At 38.2% G+C, this 17,303-nt stretch overlaps 1 protein-coding gene across 2 annotated transcripts in view; it reads right to left on the bottom strand.

Moving 5' to 3' along the window:
* Positions 1–658: 658 nt before the first annotated feature.
* rbm10 (RNA binding motif protein 10) overlaps positions 659–17,303 on the bottom strand; it is a 36,897-nt gene continuing 20,252 nt past the window's right edge. The window contains exons 9-24 of one of the 2 annotated variants that reach the window (XM_067372375.1): positions 16,554–16,614; positions 16,290–16,448; positions 16,055–16,215; positions 15,847–15,944; positions 15,568–15,655; positions 12,626–12,815; positions 12,459–12,544; positions 12,233–12,314; positions 11,343–11,434; positions 9,606–9,797; positions 4,279–4,452; positions 4,134–4,196; positions 3,088–3,264; positions 1,945–2,010; positions 1,670–1,758; positions 659–1,542 (exon numbers count right to left, since the gene is read on the bottom strand). In XM_067372375.1, the coding sequence (XP_067228476.1) occupies positions 1,467–1,542; positions 1,670–1,758; positions 1,945–2,010; positions 3,088–3,264; positions 4,134–4,196; positions 4,279–4,452; positions 9,606–9,797; positions 11,343–11,434; positions 12,233–12,314; positions 12,459–12,544; positions 12,626–12,815; positions 15,568–15,655; positions 15,847–15,944; positions 16,055–16,215; positions 16,290–16,448; positions 16,554–16,614 (1,854 nt within the window). In that variant the 3' untranslated portion in view covers positions 659–1,466. Of the gene's footprint in view, positions 1,543–1,669; positions 1,791–1,944; positions 2,011–3,087; positions 3,265–4,133; positions 4,197–4,278; positions 4,453–9,605; positions 9,798–11,342; positions 11,435–12,232; positions 12,315–12,458; positions 12,545–12,625; positions 12,816–15,567; positions 15,656–15,846; positions 15,945–16,054; positions 16,216–16,289; positions 16,449–16,553; positions 16,615–17,303 lie in introns of those variants that run through there. The other variant, XM_067372376.1, reaches the window with a different exon arrangement.

The raw sequence follows: 17,303 nt of genomic DNA, 5'->3' as shown, positions 1-17,303 counted from the left end.
ATTTCTTTTTGTATAATTAATAGTGCTGCCAAACGATTATTCGTGATTAATCGCATCCAAAATAAAGGTTTACTTACATAATATATTTATTACACACACATTATATATATATATATATATATATATATATATATATATATATATATATATATATATATATATATATATATATATATATATAGTGTGTGTGTGCGTGTGCGCGCGCATGTATATATTTAACTAAAATATTTATATATTTAAGAAATATTTACATGTGTGTGTATTTATACATAATAAAACACTGTACACACATATATTATGTGTAAGCAAACTTTTATTTTGGATTATTCTGATTAATCATTTGACATCACTAATAATTTAATAGAATTTAGTAAATTATCTTCTGATTTGGATTTGTGACATAAGTCCTAGATGTGTTTCTGACCGGTTTTGTGAGATTTTCTTACTGCATCGAGGTGTCAATATATGAAAAAAATTCTGCTTTGTCTCATTATCAATATTCATATGTTAAGTTCTATATTCACATAAAATAATTCTTATTAGGAACTATTTTCTAAATCATATTTTTCAAACTATGTAAATCATATTTTTACCCTTTTCTGATAACATTTAAGCAAAATGAGTATTTGAAAATCATACATGATTTTGTATGTATGAATAAAAAAAAAAAACAACGGCACTTAGTGCTAATAAGGACATATACTCACAAACTCACTCTGACCACCTTAAATTCACATTTAAAAAAACTGTATACCAGCTTATATAATCTTCTACAGCTTATAAATCATATGATATATATACTGTAAATTATGTTAATAAAACTTAATAAAGTAAACCATAATCATCTGCTGTGCCTTTTCTTGAAGATAATCACTAAAGAGTAATCTACTGTGCAAGTCTTCACAGACACCTGCTGTCTGTCGTTTCTGCATAGACTGTCATGTCATACAAGACATGCAAAATGCATAGCACACTTACTGGCAAATCAGCAAAGCTTCTGCTTAGAGCCACTGGCTGTTCATCAAAGAATATATAAAAAGGGACAAAAAGATGTATTAAAAGTCGAAAGAAACTACAAGAAATAGTTTCTGAATTATCCCAGTTTTCCATCCTGACATCATTTTCTCAGCTTCCCAGAATTACACTTTTTTTTTTTTACATAAATTCATGCCATCTACAAATGTTCACAAATTGCTTTCTGGGAAGCTGACAATAGGCTAAAGTACAAGAATGTCACATAGTTGGACTGTATCTACAGTAACAGTGTGCTGTATAGTGTTATTTTTTTAAGGATCCTGAGGGTTTCCTTAACCTGAATCCAATATATTCTGCACATTACCGCATCACTCTAATCTTTGATAAACACCCTGATGATGGTCTCGCAGCTGCATTGTTGCTTTGTACACAAACACTGTGCACATGAGGTGTTTCATTTAGTACTGAAGAAAGTCCAAAGAAGTACACCATTACTCCACTGGGAGGTTGCGAAAGAAAAAGCCTTTTTCCATCCTTCCAGGAAGCATCTGAGATCCAATGCCACTGCTGACCATGGGCAAGAGGAAAACACAAGACATTATAGTCAAACACCACGATATTACCATAGTACATCCCCAAATAACATATTATTACCATGGTACAATGTCTTCACAACTTCACTCCTTCCACTTACACAGGGCTGAATCTCCTTTTTTTTGCATCTGGTTGTTGTGGGACGGCCCCTTTTTCCCTCCTTTCTGCTGCCCGGTCCCTGTATCTCAGCTAAAACGAAGAGTGCCACCCACAGGTCAATACTTCAGAAGTGTCAAATCAACGAATCAGGGGAAAAAATAGCAGTTAAAGGGGAAATTGGTCATTGGAAATGGTAATTAAACACTCCTGAGGCTATCACAGGTGTTTGGAGATGTAATCGGGGGTTCCAGAACTAGCCGACTATGTCTCGTTTACCTCTGTTTCGGATCGCTCGTGTGTCTCTGGCTGGCCCGGTCTGGCTCTCCTCTGCTCCAGGTTTTGCTGCATATGGATGAACAAAGACAATGACATGAATAGAATGTATTATTATGTTAATTCACGTGGTTGGTTGCTGCAGCCTGTATTTGGATTTTTAGGATTTTTGTGATAGAGGGATAGAGGGAAAAAGTTTAATGAAATTTAGCAGTGTCGTAACGGAACATACGATAAGATTCCAGCGCCAAGCAATTTGTCTGTCCACACCAAACACAACACGACTACAAACTGCGACAAAAGCATTCAAAAACCACAGCCAATCAGAAGAGCGTGTGGGTGGAGTCTCTCTGTAAGCACACTGCACTCAACCAAATGGATAAGCACATAATAAAATTCATAAATATTACACCATTTTAACACTATTAAAAATACACTAAGTAACTGAAACAATCTTTGTCATAGAATACACTTCACTTGTTCACAATGAGTCACATCGCCAATCACAGTTGAACGTTCTTGTTTCCTTTCATTTATATTCAAGATCTGAGGTGAATTATCCATGTTACTTTCAGAACGGCTATAAAGGTTGCAGAAATAGAAACCGTTTCTAAAATGCATCGTGTCTCTCCGTTGCGGCTGGTTAGGACAAAAACTATGATTAACATGGAGAAAGATACCTTTTATCGCATGTCGCACCAAATCTGGTCTGTTCCGTTGTAATATTTATACTTCATTATATATATATATATATTTTTTTTTAAATCAACAAACATGATTTTTAATAATTTTTATTTTAGTTAATAGTAATAGCACTGGTTATTACTAATATTTCTTTCAAAATCTAAAATTATATACATTTATACAACAGTTCTTTCTGGTTCTCGAATCTGATTGGTTGAGAGCCGTGCGATATTCTAGTGATAACAGCACTCCTGCCTTTTCACTGTTTGTATCACTCCGCTTGAAGCGACTGTTATGGCAGCCGTATCCACCGTATTATTTACAAATACCAAACTTGTACCACAAACCATCTGATTATGCTCATATACATTTATATAGGGAGGAAAAAAATATTACAAATAAAAATAATCATCTTGGCATTTAGCATTGCTCATATGTTGGCAAATCTCATCCATCACTCACCCTGTGTAGCTCAGAAAGCTGCTGATGTCTGATTAGAGCCTCTTTACTGGGGAACTGTCTCCTGCACAGTAGACAGGCCAGTTTAGACCAGTCTGTCAGTCTCTCCTCTCGCTCTCCGCCCTCCTCCTCACTGTCTGTCTCTCCGCTGTAGCCTGCCACCAGACCCTGAGGAGGACTCTGCCGAGAGAAGAGATGAGCAGAATCAACAATATATTTTTAAGACACTGCAGTGCCAATAATAGATGTTTTTCAAAAAGGGTACACACAAAAGAGGCAAGCAGTGAGCACCATGATAAAATGCACAGAATAAAACAAGACAAAAAGAAACAAGCCAATACTAAATGAATCCCAAAAAACCTAACATGTAATGAAATAAAACAAAACAACAAAAAGAAAAAAATAATATAAGAACCAAACACCATAACATAAAGGCCTCGATATACTCCAAGTGAAATCGAAGAACGAACTTGTGAGACGTCATTTCAAACAAAATCAGGCCAAAATGAAATTTGTTGGAGTTCCAGGAAAGTTTGCTCTGCCTGGTAAACACCTTCAAACTATCATTGGTCCATGGCAATTAAGTAATAGGTGGGTGTGGCTCTGTGGGAATCTATCTGTTAAGGTGGCATGATCAGACTGAAGAAACTTAAGTTGTAATTCTAATTGAGAGTGACACTAGATGTCATTTTTAATACTGTAAATCTGCTTGCTTTTAAACAATCCATTTTATAAAGTGCTATATAAATAAAGGTAACGTGACTTTACTGGAGTGCTGAATTGCAGAGCTTGTGCAAACATATCCACATCAGTGACATTGCTATGATCCGATGCTTTCTTAACTGCTGTTTTCTCACCGCTGTTATTTTTGTTGTGTTTAATTTGTTATAGAAAGGAAAGCAAGCAGCACATACTTACATATTCACTAACAGTGTATCGCTGTAAAAGTATTTCAGACTTCTTTTTACCCCCAAGCGAAGATTGAAAAAGAACTTTGCCATGAGTATATCGGGGCCATAGGGTAACAAAACACAAAACAAAAAACGCACTTCTCTTTCTTCTTGATGTATGATCTGTTCCATCAGAATCTGAGGTCTCTCCAGCAAGGCACCCTGTGGGAGAAAAAAAAAAGAAAAGTCACACCATCAGTAAGACATGACGAGCAGGGCATTAGACAGACGTGTAAATCCCAACCTTCATCTCCAGGACGGCATAACCCGCATCTGCGCTGGCAGATTCCCGCCTGTCATCGGATCTACCCTGTGCCATCAATCGAGAGCTTGTACTCAACGAGGATGACGAGGACGAACGGCCATTCTCTTTCTGCCTGTTCAGACTTTTGGCCCACCTCTCCATGTCTTTGGCTATCTGAAGAAACATACAGATACATCAGGAAGGGATACTCAATTTAAATGACATGCATCTCACCAAAACCTCACCCTCTTAAGCCCACAGTATAATTTGTTTTTTTACACAGCCAAGGCCTGTTGTTTCACAGTCGAAAAAGAAAATGATGAGATGAAACTTGTGGAAACAACAACAACAGACGGCTAAGATGATGAGTGTTTCAGTGAGGGGACATTTTTGTACAAAGACGTTCATCGATCGCTCAAGATAACTCAGAATTCATGTGTTTCAGCTGAAACTGAAGTATACTTTGGGCTTAAGATGCAAGCATTTCTGATTTCTAACACCTTTAATTCCAAGTAGGCATGAAATGGAAGAAAAGAAATTGTAGTGCGGGGCTTAATTGATTGGATGGTCGTGGTTTGAAATTGGTCGATCTCATGTGAGTGACAGGTTGATTTCATGGTGACTTAAGCTTGGGACAGACCAAGCCAAAGATCTGAAATTGGGCAACATCGGGCCGTTTTTAAGCGTTGGCCGACTTAGTTTTTCCATTGTGTTCCGCACCGTTGGCTCTAGTCAGGTGTCGTCGGGTTTTTTTGGGGGGGGGGGCAATTCAGCATGCAGAATCGCCGCACACACACACAAATTACTCATTATATTTAATGAATAATCCAGCAAACTCAAATCTCCCAACAAAGGTCTGTGAACCATACACCAAAAACTGCAACAAATGCAGTAACACCAAGCCTTTGGTTACAGCAGTGGTCTCAAACTGCCGGCCCGCCCTTCCCTTCCACCCGGCCAGCAACTGATCTCAAAAATAAAACAATCTGGCCCGCTAAATTATTATTATTTTAATTATTATTCTCTAGTTGTCTCATACCATATTTCACATGCAAAGAAAAAGTCCCCGTTCTAAGGGGCCGTTCACAGATATCGCATCACATAAGCGGTCGCGCCGCTTTCTCTAGCCTCGTTTACACTGCACAAGTGTGCGTTGCATTACGGCTTCGGCAAGGTTTTGTTCAGTCTTCTGAGCGGTGTCAACTCACACCAGAAGCATTTCAGAAGCGAAGCGGCTGGATTCCCGAGACCACAAGATTTTTTCATTGATTTTTTTCGTGTTTTTAATGGCTAAATTGTTATATTTTGTCCGGTTTTATTGTGTTTATGGCTATGCCATACTTTATTTTGCTGTAGCCATACAGATGAAGTTAATACACTTAAAATTCTAGTTATGGACAACAAAAACAAAGAAATTTCAAGTTTTTCAACTTTGAATCTCTTGTTGTCAGTTTCTGGTATCGTAGTGATGCGAAATATGACCAGGAGTTTACTCAGGGTGATTATTTTGACTTTATTTTGTATTTGAGCTGCGCGTCTTTGATGTGGCGTCCGTCAAAAATAGGCGAGGCGCCTATCTTTAGCGAAGTGGCGCGGCGAGCCGCTTCTGGGACGCTTCTCAAACACACCGCGGCGCGGCTGGTGTAAACACGAGCATTGACTAGAGTGGCCGCGAATCAGCTCCAGTAGCCGCGTCGCAGCCGTAACGCGCCGCACACGCGTACAGTGTAAACGAGGCTTCTTTCTTTTCAAAGCGCTTGTGCTCCCGTGGCATCTGTCGTTGCTATGGAACCATGAACTGCGCTCTCCACGGTTTCAGCAAAAGAAAAATGGATTTCTAGTCCTTGCATTAGCTCTACTACTATATATAATTATGGAGATGAGAAAAAAAAAACCCGCCCTGTACAGCTATGATCAGTTCGGCTGAGCTTTCGATGTTGTCACGGAAAGGCCGAAGCTCATCGGTTGGTCCTTATCACATGAAAAGTTGAGATATTTTCATCTCGCCGCGGCATAAGCGCGCCTGGAAAAACGAGCGCGCCGCACCACGTGCGCGTAGTGACTGCATCGCTTCTATTATTATAGTAAAAGCACTCGCGCAAGTCGCAAGCGTCGATTTAAACCACCGATAAGCATCTGATGCGCGTCAAACGGCATCTTGGACAAATGTGGCTCAGCTGTGTGAGCAGAAGTGCTGTCAGGTGTCTGGCAAGAAATAGAGTTGTAAATGTATTCAGGGATTGCATTTGTTCAGTAGCTACAGTGCTGTTCAGTGCAAGATTTTGATGTTGGGAAAATGTTTGCACTAACTGTTAAATCTGTATGTAACAATGATAGAGACACTACCGTTTAAATATTTTGTTAAGAAAATATTTTAGAAATGAAATTTGAAGTAAATGAGAACTAATGCAAAGGAAAGCAAATTTTCAGAAATGTTGCGCTTTCTTGTGCTTGAGTATTAAAATGGCCCTCCTATGAGGCGTCAATCACAGCAACGGACCCCGGCCAATTTGAGTTTGAGACCCCTGGATTACAGGATACATGAGGACTGATAAGGTTTATGACCCAAAGGAATTTGAAGAGAGAGTTGACTCTCACTTAATTATTTTTAAGAAGGACAAATAAACCCTTTTAATCCTATAAACTCTATAAATAACCACTTGAGAAATGTATAAACATGTATTCAATTTTCCCCTCTTATGATTTTCCTTTTATGGGGTTTAGCCTGTTATGTCTAAAGACGTTTTCAATGTGTTTATAATGGGTGTGTGTGTTGGATTTGGCTGTTTGCTTTTTCTCTGTCTCCTTTTCTCTTTCTCTCTCATTATGAGACAGGTGTTGCAATCAGATGGGTTCAATGCGGTCGTGGGTGATTGGATGTTGATGAGAAGGAGTGAGAATATAAGACGTGGTGGAATGGTGGAGAAGAGAGAGAGACTTCCTTTCACCCGGGCAAACACTTCCTCCCGTGGCCCAGACTCATTTGTTGTATTTCTTATATATTGTATATGAGTGAATGAACTCAGTATTACAACTCAGGTGTGCTCTTTAACAGAGAGAGAATTGACGTTGTTTATTATTCTTAGATTTTTGTTTGTTTTACGTTGCCTATGTTTGTTAACCGCTTATGTTCTTTTTGCTTTAAAGGGAATGTAGGGGGAGGGTACCATTTTTGTTTGAACTTCTTTCTTTTTTTCCTGGTTATGGCCAGGTAGGGAGAGAGGGAAGTTTTGTGTATTTTATTTGTGGGTTATCTTTGTCCAGTTAAGTTAGAAAATTATTGGGGTTAGTTAGTTTGGGTTTTATTTTTTATGTTGGCCTAGCCCTCCCCTGAAGTTTTGTTCCCAATACCTTTGTTAACATTCTGAGATCCTTTCAATTAAATGAAACCCTAATTTGAATTGGTGTTTGTGTTGATTCTGGGACGGGAGGTTGGATTGCCCTGGTTCTCTCTCCAAGACTTTCTTTCTTAGTTATTTTTATTTATCTTCTTATTTTGTTACTGGCTCCTTACCCCTAGATGGGTAGTTATGTAACAAGCCTAAGTATTAATTCTCTCTTTTGAACTCTTTTTTTGTATTAATGTTTCAGAGTTGCAGAGGGTGTAAAATATTCACACTTTAAAAATCACTAATCACAAGTTCATGCACAGTCCCTTTTTTCTGGTAAACTCTGATGTGAATAAGATGATGCTGTGCTAGAAGCCCAAAGATCCTATAACTCCAACTGATTCTCTCTCATCAAGACAACATCAGCAAAGATCATCAGAAGCCTCCACAAATTGCATTAGGACAGTTTAATTCAAATGGGTGAGACATGCAAGTATCAAACTTAGTCTAATTTTTTGACACATTAAGTATCCTTACCCTTTTTAAAGAAGGGCATGTTAGAACTAAACTGATGGTTTACTCAAGGCTGTTGATCTGCTGAATTTCAAACAATGCTATAACTTCTTGCTTTCCAGTATTCTGCTTCAGCTCTCTCTTTCCCTTGGTAACTATATGCATGTACCATGCTCAGCGTAAATTAATACACCCCCTTTGAAAAGTAACATTTTAAACAATATCTCAATGAACAAAAACAATTTCCAAAATGTTGACAAGACTAAGTTTAATATAACATCTGTTTAACTTATAACATGACAGTAAGGTTAATAATATAACTTAGATTACACATTTTTCAGTTTTACTCAAATTAGGGTGATGCAAAAATGAGTACACATTGCATGAGTACACATTGCATGCTGATTTTCATCAACCCTTCTCATCAGAAGACGCTCCTGTCGAGGTGTTAACTTCTGTGGACGACCTGGATGTCTCTGTGAGATGGTTGCAGTTCCATCTTTTTTAAAAATGTTAGTATTCTGACTGATACGTAAAGCTTTGCTGATCTTCTTGTAGCCTTCACCTTTCTGGTGTATAGAAATTATTTTCTTTCTCAGGTCTTGTGACATTTCTCTTCCATGTGGTGCCATTGCTGACAGCATGAAATAGGAAGGGGTTTGAACACCCTTTTATAGTCAACTGTCTGCTGGACACCTGTGTAATGAATAATTAGACTCACCTGTGGTTGAATTCTTGTTAAATTAGACATTTGTAGTCTAAAATGTAGCTTTGCTCCAGAGACTTTCAGTGGGGTGTACTAATTTTTACATCAAACTAATTTGAGTAAAACTGAAAATTTTGTTCTCCAAGTTATATTATTAACCTTACTTTCATGTTATAGGTTAAACAGATGTTATATAAAACTTAGTCTTGTCAGCATTTTGGAAATTGTTTCTGTTCATTGAGGTATTGTTTAAAGTTACTTTTCAAAGGTGGTGTACTCATTTATGCTTAGCACTGTATGTGTGTGAATGTTAGAGTAGTTAAGTGTTGAGTCTAGTTAATAAGGTCTTGATCGTGTCACATGTAAAGTTCTCCATGTTTCATGTTCATATACTGGAGTCCCTAATCGTGCAGATTTTGCCTACATGCTCTGAGTAGTACTGTACAGTAAGAATGTTATTTCCCATAACCCGGAAATGAACATTTTTTAGAATTAATAAACAATTAAAGTGTTCACTGGACAAACAGGTTAACTGATTGTAATATTATTTTTTACTACATTACGCTAATTCTATTAACTGAACAAAATATTTGTAAGTTATAATAAATTATTCATATTTCTTTTGAGCTGATTTGCTACACCTTAGTGTTCCTGGAAGAATATCTTAATATCAACATGAACCAAGTGGAATAAAGAAAGTGATCAGCATTATTGATATATAAAACGGTAAGTATGTGCTGCTTTGTTTATGGTTTGTGTCCCTGCAAGAGAGGTTGTACCTGCTGTGCTGTCTTATTCTTGGGCTTGTCCTTCTTGTCCTTACTGCTGTTGGGAGCACCTGAAAGGTCAGAGGTCCCTCCCGTGGCCGCAGGATCTGTGGTGTCATCAGACGTCTGTGATGAGGCAGGAACATACGTGTGTCTTTCCCCATCCCAATACATGTACTGCTGCGTATGAGGATTATAATAGTACTAGAAGAACATCACAAAAAAAACAGAAACATTCTCAGTATCAGTATGCTTGTATAGAAGCTGTATTAAGTTGCTCAGAAAGCTTGGTCATCACTGACCAACTGGTCATCAAATAAAAGTTAAATGCCAAAAACCTTACACAATTAAACTCACGTGAATCAGAGTCAGAAATCAATGGGGGATTGGGGCAAAAATAACACCAAACTGAACAAAAATGCTCATAATAGATAAGGGGGCATAAAATGGGGGCACAATTAAACTAAATCTATTATGGCAGTTGTGATTAAAGTGAAATGAATGAAAAGTGTTGATTGCAGCATTATGTTTAGATGTGCTCAGATTGCAATAGATTTGTTTTTATGCATTGTTTTTTGCAGTGCTGAGCATTATAACCAATCACACATTTCTGTTGAGCTTATGAATGCAATGGCCAATCAGAGGCGTTTAGATTAGACAGAGCTGAAAACGCTGTTTTTTTTATGAGCACGCTCATTGACTGAATCCTGAATCTGCACTCTTGTGAACTCTCTCATCATAAACAAGTACAGATAGAAGGTAAGTGGTTAATTTCTCAGTGTTGACAGCCTCACTGATGGTAACGGGAGTTACTGCGACAGTGCAGAACTCGCGCTAGACTAAAGTCGTGGAGCGCTTCAGTGATGGGGAACATTTTTTGCTCACTTTCTGTATATAACTTCCAGTTTGAATAACTTTTGTTTTTAATGCTTGTTTTTATAATTTATATACTTTATGTAGGCTATTTACATTAAGAGATAGTGTAAATAAATGTATGCCACCTTTAAGTAACATTAAACCGTCTGTGTAAATAAACAGAAATGCCATTCAGGTGCAGCTGCTGTTCTACCTTTTCAGTGTAAAGATAGTTTTGTTGATGCTGGTACAACATGATTGGCAACAGTCCATAGTATTCGGATTGATTGAAGTAACTGGTTAAATGTAAGTATTTGACATAAAAACACAGAGACCTTTCTTAAGGTAATAAAAAAAAAATCAATTCCAGTGGTCAAATATTACCCCTTAATGGAAAAGTTCATTGAACCAGGTGTTAACTCTGCTGGACAGGAGAAGGATTGGACACCTCAGATATAAAAAGCTACTTGATATTTAGGGTTTAACTCAGGGTTCCTCAAATCCTGCCCTGGAGGGATGATGTTCTCCAGAATTTAGCTACAATCCTGATCAAACTCTGTGTTTGATAAGGATTGTGCCTCGTACGCTGGTCCGTTCTGATACTAGTAGCCTCGGGTCTTGGGAAATTTAAAGCAAATGTTTTCCCGAACAGACAAGAAAAGACCCAAATTATTTTAAAATATGCCAACTTTTCACTATTCATTTTAAGGTGTTTACCAATACTATTTACTATTTAAAACAAATGCATATTAAGTAAATTCTATGACAACATTATTATGCCCCTTCTTCTCTGTCAATAAGCGCTTATGTGTAAATGACCAAATCCTCCAGGATACTGGTGTACGAAGCAGAGGCACACGCTCCACATAAACTGTGCTCTGCCTTTTTTATTACCTGTGAATTTGGGTCATAGTAGAGGCCTGTAAGAGGGTCATAATAATAGCCAGAGCTCTCATCATACTGGTACGTGGACACGTCAGGATCCGCTACAGGAAAGAGGAAATACAACTAATGTACATCATTCATTTGAAAATGAAGATGCATAGGAATTCATTAGGTCAGCTTAAGTAGCCACAAATAAATTTTGGGTAAAATAAATATTCAAGTACCCCTATTAAGCTTTTTTGGATATTACCTTTCATGCCATGTGTAATATAGCGCTTTGTTAACATAAAAGTTGTGCAAAGTTTCAAAATCAAAATGCACGGTAATGTAGTTATTGTCATTGTTCTAAAAGAAATAATTGATTCTGAACTTCCGAAATGAGTAATTCCAGTCTTACCTCTTGCACTATGCTTCCTGCCTATGTAGGTTTGTAATTAATTTGCATAATGCCAGCCAATGGTCTTCACTGGCTGCCCATGAACAATGTCTACTTTGACCCTCAGACACTGTAGTTGTAGCTGAGACTGGAAGAGTTTGGTTCGTGTTGTTGACATGTCGAGAAGACAGTTTTCTGCGCCGCCAAAGCAAATCCACTCTGCTGTACTTCCAAAGGATGAGAACTAGATATGTACTTGATACGATAAAACCAATTCCATCATTACTGTTACTGTGTATAAGACTGGGCCATCTGACCAATCAGGGCAGAGCAGATCCCAACAGACTGGGCCATCTGACCAATCAGAGCAGAGTAGACCAATCCAAACAGACTGAAAATTAAAGTGTTTTTTTTTGTTTTGTTTTTTTACTTGGATGCATGTAAACCTATTGTAGGAGACAAAAATGGGAGCCTATAAAATAACATAATAGGGGCACTTTAATGTTTTGGACGGTATGCTTACGGTACTGCTGACACTCCAGAGCAGTTCCAGGTGTAGCAGGCTGGTTTGGGGTAGCAGGCTGAGGTTTCCCAATGATCTCCACCTGGGCCATTGCATACACACACACACACACACACACAGTATAAAGACAGACAATTAGTGCTTCTGAAATGTAAAAGATTGTTCACTGAATTTTGATAGTAACACAAAATCAAATAATGAATGAAAGTGAAACACAGAACTCTACCTGATTGGCCTGTGTGGAGGTTGTCGTGGCGACAAGCTGGGTCTGGGATGCTGTGAGCGCCAATATGGAGGTAGCACCTGTTTCTCCTGTGATCAAATACACATTCACACTTACTGCAATAAAAGACTCACAGGCTGACAGCAGATGTAACTAAGCTGTAGTTATACCTGTAGAGGTAGTTCCTCCATCAAGAGTGCCTAATGAAGTGTGGCTAGTCAGTATCAAAGCCGCTGGCCCTTTAAAGGGTTGTGCCTCTGCACTGACACCCTGCACGGCCTCTTGCCTAAACACAGCTGCTGCCCCCTGCTGGTGCACACTGAAATCACCGCTCGGAGCTGCACCAGAGAGCTGCGCCGTCTGGAACAATAATCAGACATTTGTCAGGGTGTGTTAAAGAAAGAAATTACATCTCAACACTGAATGTAAGACAAATATGTTGTGCAACTGTCAGTACATAAGCTGAAACTTGTTAGAGGTCCAAAAAGAAAAAGAAGAAGAAAAAAATAAAAAAATAAATAAAAAGAAAAATCTCACTAATTAAATACGTTTCAATCCATGTATGTGAATTTTCTTCAGGAAAACCCTTGAAAGGGTTATTATTAGTGATGCACCAAAATGTTTTTTTTTTACCAGAACACGGAAACAAAAAGTTTTAATTTAGCCAAAAAACGAAACTGAAAAAGAGTTTAATAATAAATTAATTTATCAAATTTATCACAAACACTTAAATAAAAAGTTCTTTATAAACATTTACATTGCTCATAAGGAAGTTTTATATAATTACTGTATCTTGATATAATTACTGTATGTTTATACTCCAATTTGTTGGTGAAATATAAATATTTAAATGATGACTGTAATAACTTGTTTTCATGACATTTATTCAAACATACATTAAATAATGTAGACAAAATGTTAAGTAAAAATGTAATTAATGTGTAATACACTGCATACAATATATCTGACAAAATGCTTCTCATTTGGAGTTAATATTTCTAGCTAACTAATGAATTTATTAGCAATGAATTGTTTTCCTGAAGTAAATGTGTGTTTTATTGGCGTCTTTCAATGGTTGAAACACTGATTGAGTGATTACATGAGACATGACACATTTCGGCAAGTTGTACTGTTTCTTTAAATAAACCTTCTGATGTTCATTCATGTTTAAATGGAAATATTTGGCTGAAAATTTGGCCCAAGACAGTTTTGAGGTCTGAAAATCACTGAACAAAACAGCAATGTTTAATTATGTTCAGTCGCATTACTAATTCGTATTGTTGTAATATTCAACAAACACAGTCAGTTTAAATAAAAATTCTTGATTCTGATTGGTTGAGACTTGTTCACTGCTGTTTGCTGTAATTGTACTAAATAGATTGTATTAAATAGATCAAGGTTTGTTTATGACATTAGTTAAACATCACAGATTTTCTGGACTAGTAACAGTCACTTGAACTGTTTCTAAGCAAGATTGCTGCAACAGGGAAGTATTTTAACACAAGAGCATTTTTCTACGGTGGCCTAGAGAGCTCAACACACTGTAACTGAAGAAAACACGTGCAAATAGAAAAAACCCCAGCAAATAAAGAAAACATCCTCATCAGTTTGACAACATGCATTCTGCAATGCAACCAAATACAGAAACATTTATTTATTTATATTTTTAAGCAGGAAAGGATTAAAAACAATCGGGCCTGACTGACTAAAACTGGTTTTCAGCAGGTTCCTGCTCTGCAGAACATAAATACCACACACACAACAAACTCCAAGACAAGACAACAACAAACACACAAACCGAGAGAAAGAGCATTAGGGGGAGACCACCTCAGTGGTCACAGATGTGCCTGTCCATTAGATGGCAAGCAAATGTTATTTTAAATAGTCTTATTGATGTTATAGTTCGGATGTGCTGTGGGATCTCATTCCAGGCTTTAGTGTGGACATGAAAAAAAGATCTCTGTCCATAGCAGTTCCTAAAGGCCAGTAAAGGCAAAAGTCCATTTGTAACAGATCTCGTAGTGCGCTCAAACCTTGAGCTGGGTTTTGGAACCAACGCAGTAAGTGCTGCTGAGGTGTGTTCATTTAAGATTTGACAATACAAGTTTATCCCATGGCTTATTTTATAGTTCTGAAATGTCAAGGCTTTAGACAATACAGTGGTGAGTCCAGCCTGGAAGCCTGTTTTGGATCTTGTAGGTTCCATTATAGAGTCTTGTTACTGGTTCAAGGATTTCATTTGTTGTAAGTGACCAAACAGGTAACTTTCTGGTTAGGGTTTGGACATGCTCACAATAAGTGAGATGTGAATCAAGAGTGACTCCCAGATACTTGTACGTGGATACAATTGAGAGCTTTTGATTGGAAAAAGTGATGGGATTGGATATGGATAGCGGTCTCCTAGATGAGTAAGGATTAAGTTCAGTATTTCCAATGAATAAAAGAACAGAGAGTAAGAGTCTTGATGAGGACTGTCAGCGCTTACCGCCCACCGGTGGAAGATGATAGTGCGGGCCAAAATGATTGTCCGTTCAAACTGGGGAGCGATGTTGAGATGAGAAGCAAAGCTCGTATGATCTTCCGGTCGCATATACAAGGAAGAGTACTGCAGAGCTGGAACAATGCAAGGCTGGCTAAACCAAAGCCGGGCTTGCTCTCCAGATATGGCTTCTCCGCACCAGTCATTAGGCGCATACCGCGACCTGCCTGGATCGGCCGCAGACCCTCCGCAATCCACGGTCCGCATCACAGAGGCAGCAGGACACCTCTCCGCCGCGGTACTCAGCTCAACATGCAGCAAATACTAACAATGCAACCAATAACAGAAACGCACTGCAAATACTCACAATGCAATCAAATACAGAAATGTGCTGCAAATACTCACAATGCAACCAAATGCAGAAATATGTTGTAAATACTATCTGCATCTGTTTTCTTAAGTTGCAGCGTGTTGAGCTCTCTCAGCCACCATAATTTCCAGTCCAAAACCTTGACAATTGTGGTAACTGTGTTGAATAATTGATATTAATTCACTAACTGAACATCCTAGAGTTAATTATTTCTCACATATTTATGTTGTTCAAATCAAATCATTTCCCTGTGCTGTGGGTACCTGAGTGACGGCCCACTGAGCTGCAGCTATAGCTGTACTCGCAACTGTCGCCACACTCACCCGACTCCCATCTGCCAGAAAAACATCTCTGGGAGAGAGAGAAAGAAATCTCACAAAACTGTATAACACACATTATAGCATTACAAGCATTATAGTAAAAATGTGATCTATAAACATTATCAAATGTGTAGTTCTGTTGCATTTTCCTTTTCCTATTACACAACTATGACATCACATATAACGCTGCAGGACCAGTATTAGAAAAGCATGAACTCATACCGTTTGGAGCCCTTGGCAAACTCTATAGAGATGAGCTTGCCATCGATAGAGAGAGGAGGCTGCAGGGACTGGAGGATCTGAAGCAGCTGTGAAGCTTCCTACAACATGATACAATACCTGTTTTTGTTAGTCTTACACATATGTTTTATGGCAACACCTCCCCAACTAAACAAGCAGATGCCATTTGCAAGTAGAGTAGCTGTCTTACCACGATAGTAGTGAGCTGCAGGAAAGCAAACCCTCGGTTGAGCTGTGTCTGTTTGTCTTTGATAAGCCGTACATTTGAAGGGGAGAGAGTAGCAAACGGGGCCAAAGCAGACAAAATGGCCTCTAGTGTTGTATGGGGTCCCAGATTCCGTAGTATCAGAGCTGAAGAGATGTGAACACCGATGTAAACAGTGTCCTACCCCAAAGTTAAAGTGTGAAATGTGTGTAGGACTTACTGTCATTGGCAACCTCAGCAGCCTGGGACGAGGAACTTAAGTTGAGAATCGGAGATGCTGTCTGGTATATGATGGGAAGGGGCAGTAAACCCTGAGCTGAGTCCTTTAACTGACCCAAAGGTAAACTCTTTGGCACCAGAGGCAGTTTCAGCTCAGCCTCTGAAAAAAAGAGAGCAATATATGCAAGAACTTCCATTAATATTTATGCTTTTACCATCTGGATCATGAGAAAAGGAACTGCAACAAATTCATTTCCATTCACACCTGATTTTGGAACTCCGCATTTGAAACACTTTTCTCTTCGTTTGAAGTTCTGAACTCCACACTGCCAATCAAAACATGAGAGAAAAACTCACTACATCACTAAGAAATATTTGTTCACTTAAAGGTATAGTTCAAAGATAAAAATTCTGTCATCATTTACTCAGCTTTGTCATTCCAAACCCAGATTACTTTTTTTTTGGTGGCCTGAAAACGCAAACATTTGAAAATGGGTTTCAAAGTGGAAGTATTTGGAAACGATACTATCATCTCTGTGTAAACTGCAAAAACGCGGATCTGTGAAAACGGTGATGGCATTCACATGCGTATTACGTGTTTAGTCTATACACCTTATTTTTCAACACTGAAATAAGGTGTTTTCTGTGAATGTGTGAGACTTACGATTTATTAGCCAATATAGGGAAATAACAGGAAGAATATCAAAGTGCAGTTAACTGTAAAAATAAGGTGGATAGGCATGCGTGAGGCGAGCGTAAAGGTGTGTAAAATGCTCTGTAAAAGAATGCGTGTATGCTTAGGTGCGTAGTCTTTCTTTACAAAGTGACATCGCAAACTACTTGTCTGACATGCGTAATACAGCGTTTTTAGCCATTGGCACAGATCCATGTGAATGTGGATAGCATTGATAACATTGTCATCTGTACAAATAAAAAAGTTTTCCATTTTTAGCGTACCCTTAAATTTTCATTTTAAGGTGAATTACCCCTTTAAGGCACACTAATTCAAGAATTA

This window comes from Chanodichthys erythropterus, chromosome 20 (genome assembly GCF_024489055.1).
Source record: "Chanodichthys erythropterus isolate Z2021 chromosome 20, ASM2448905v1, whole genome shotgun sequence".
NCBI lineage: Eukaryota > Metazoa > Chordata > Actinopteri > Cypriniformes > Xenocyprididae > Chanodichthys > Chanodichthys erythropterus.
The sequence above is the reverse complement of the archived record's forward strand: the minus strand, read 5'-3'. Positions and strand labels throughout refer to the sequence as shown.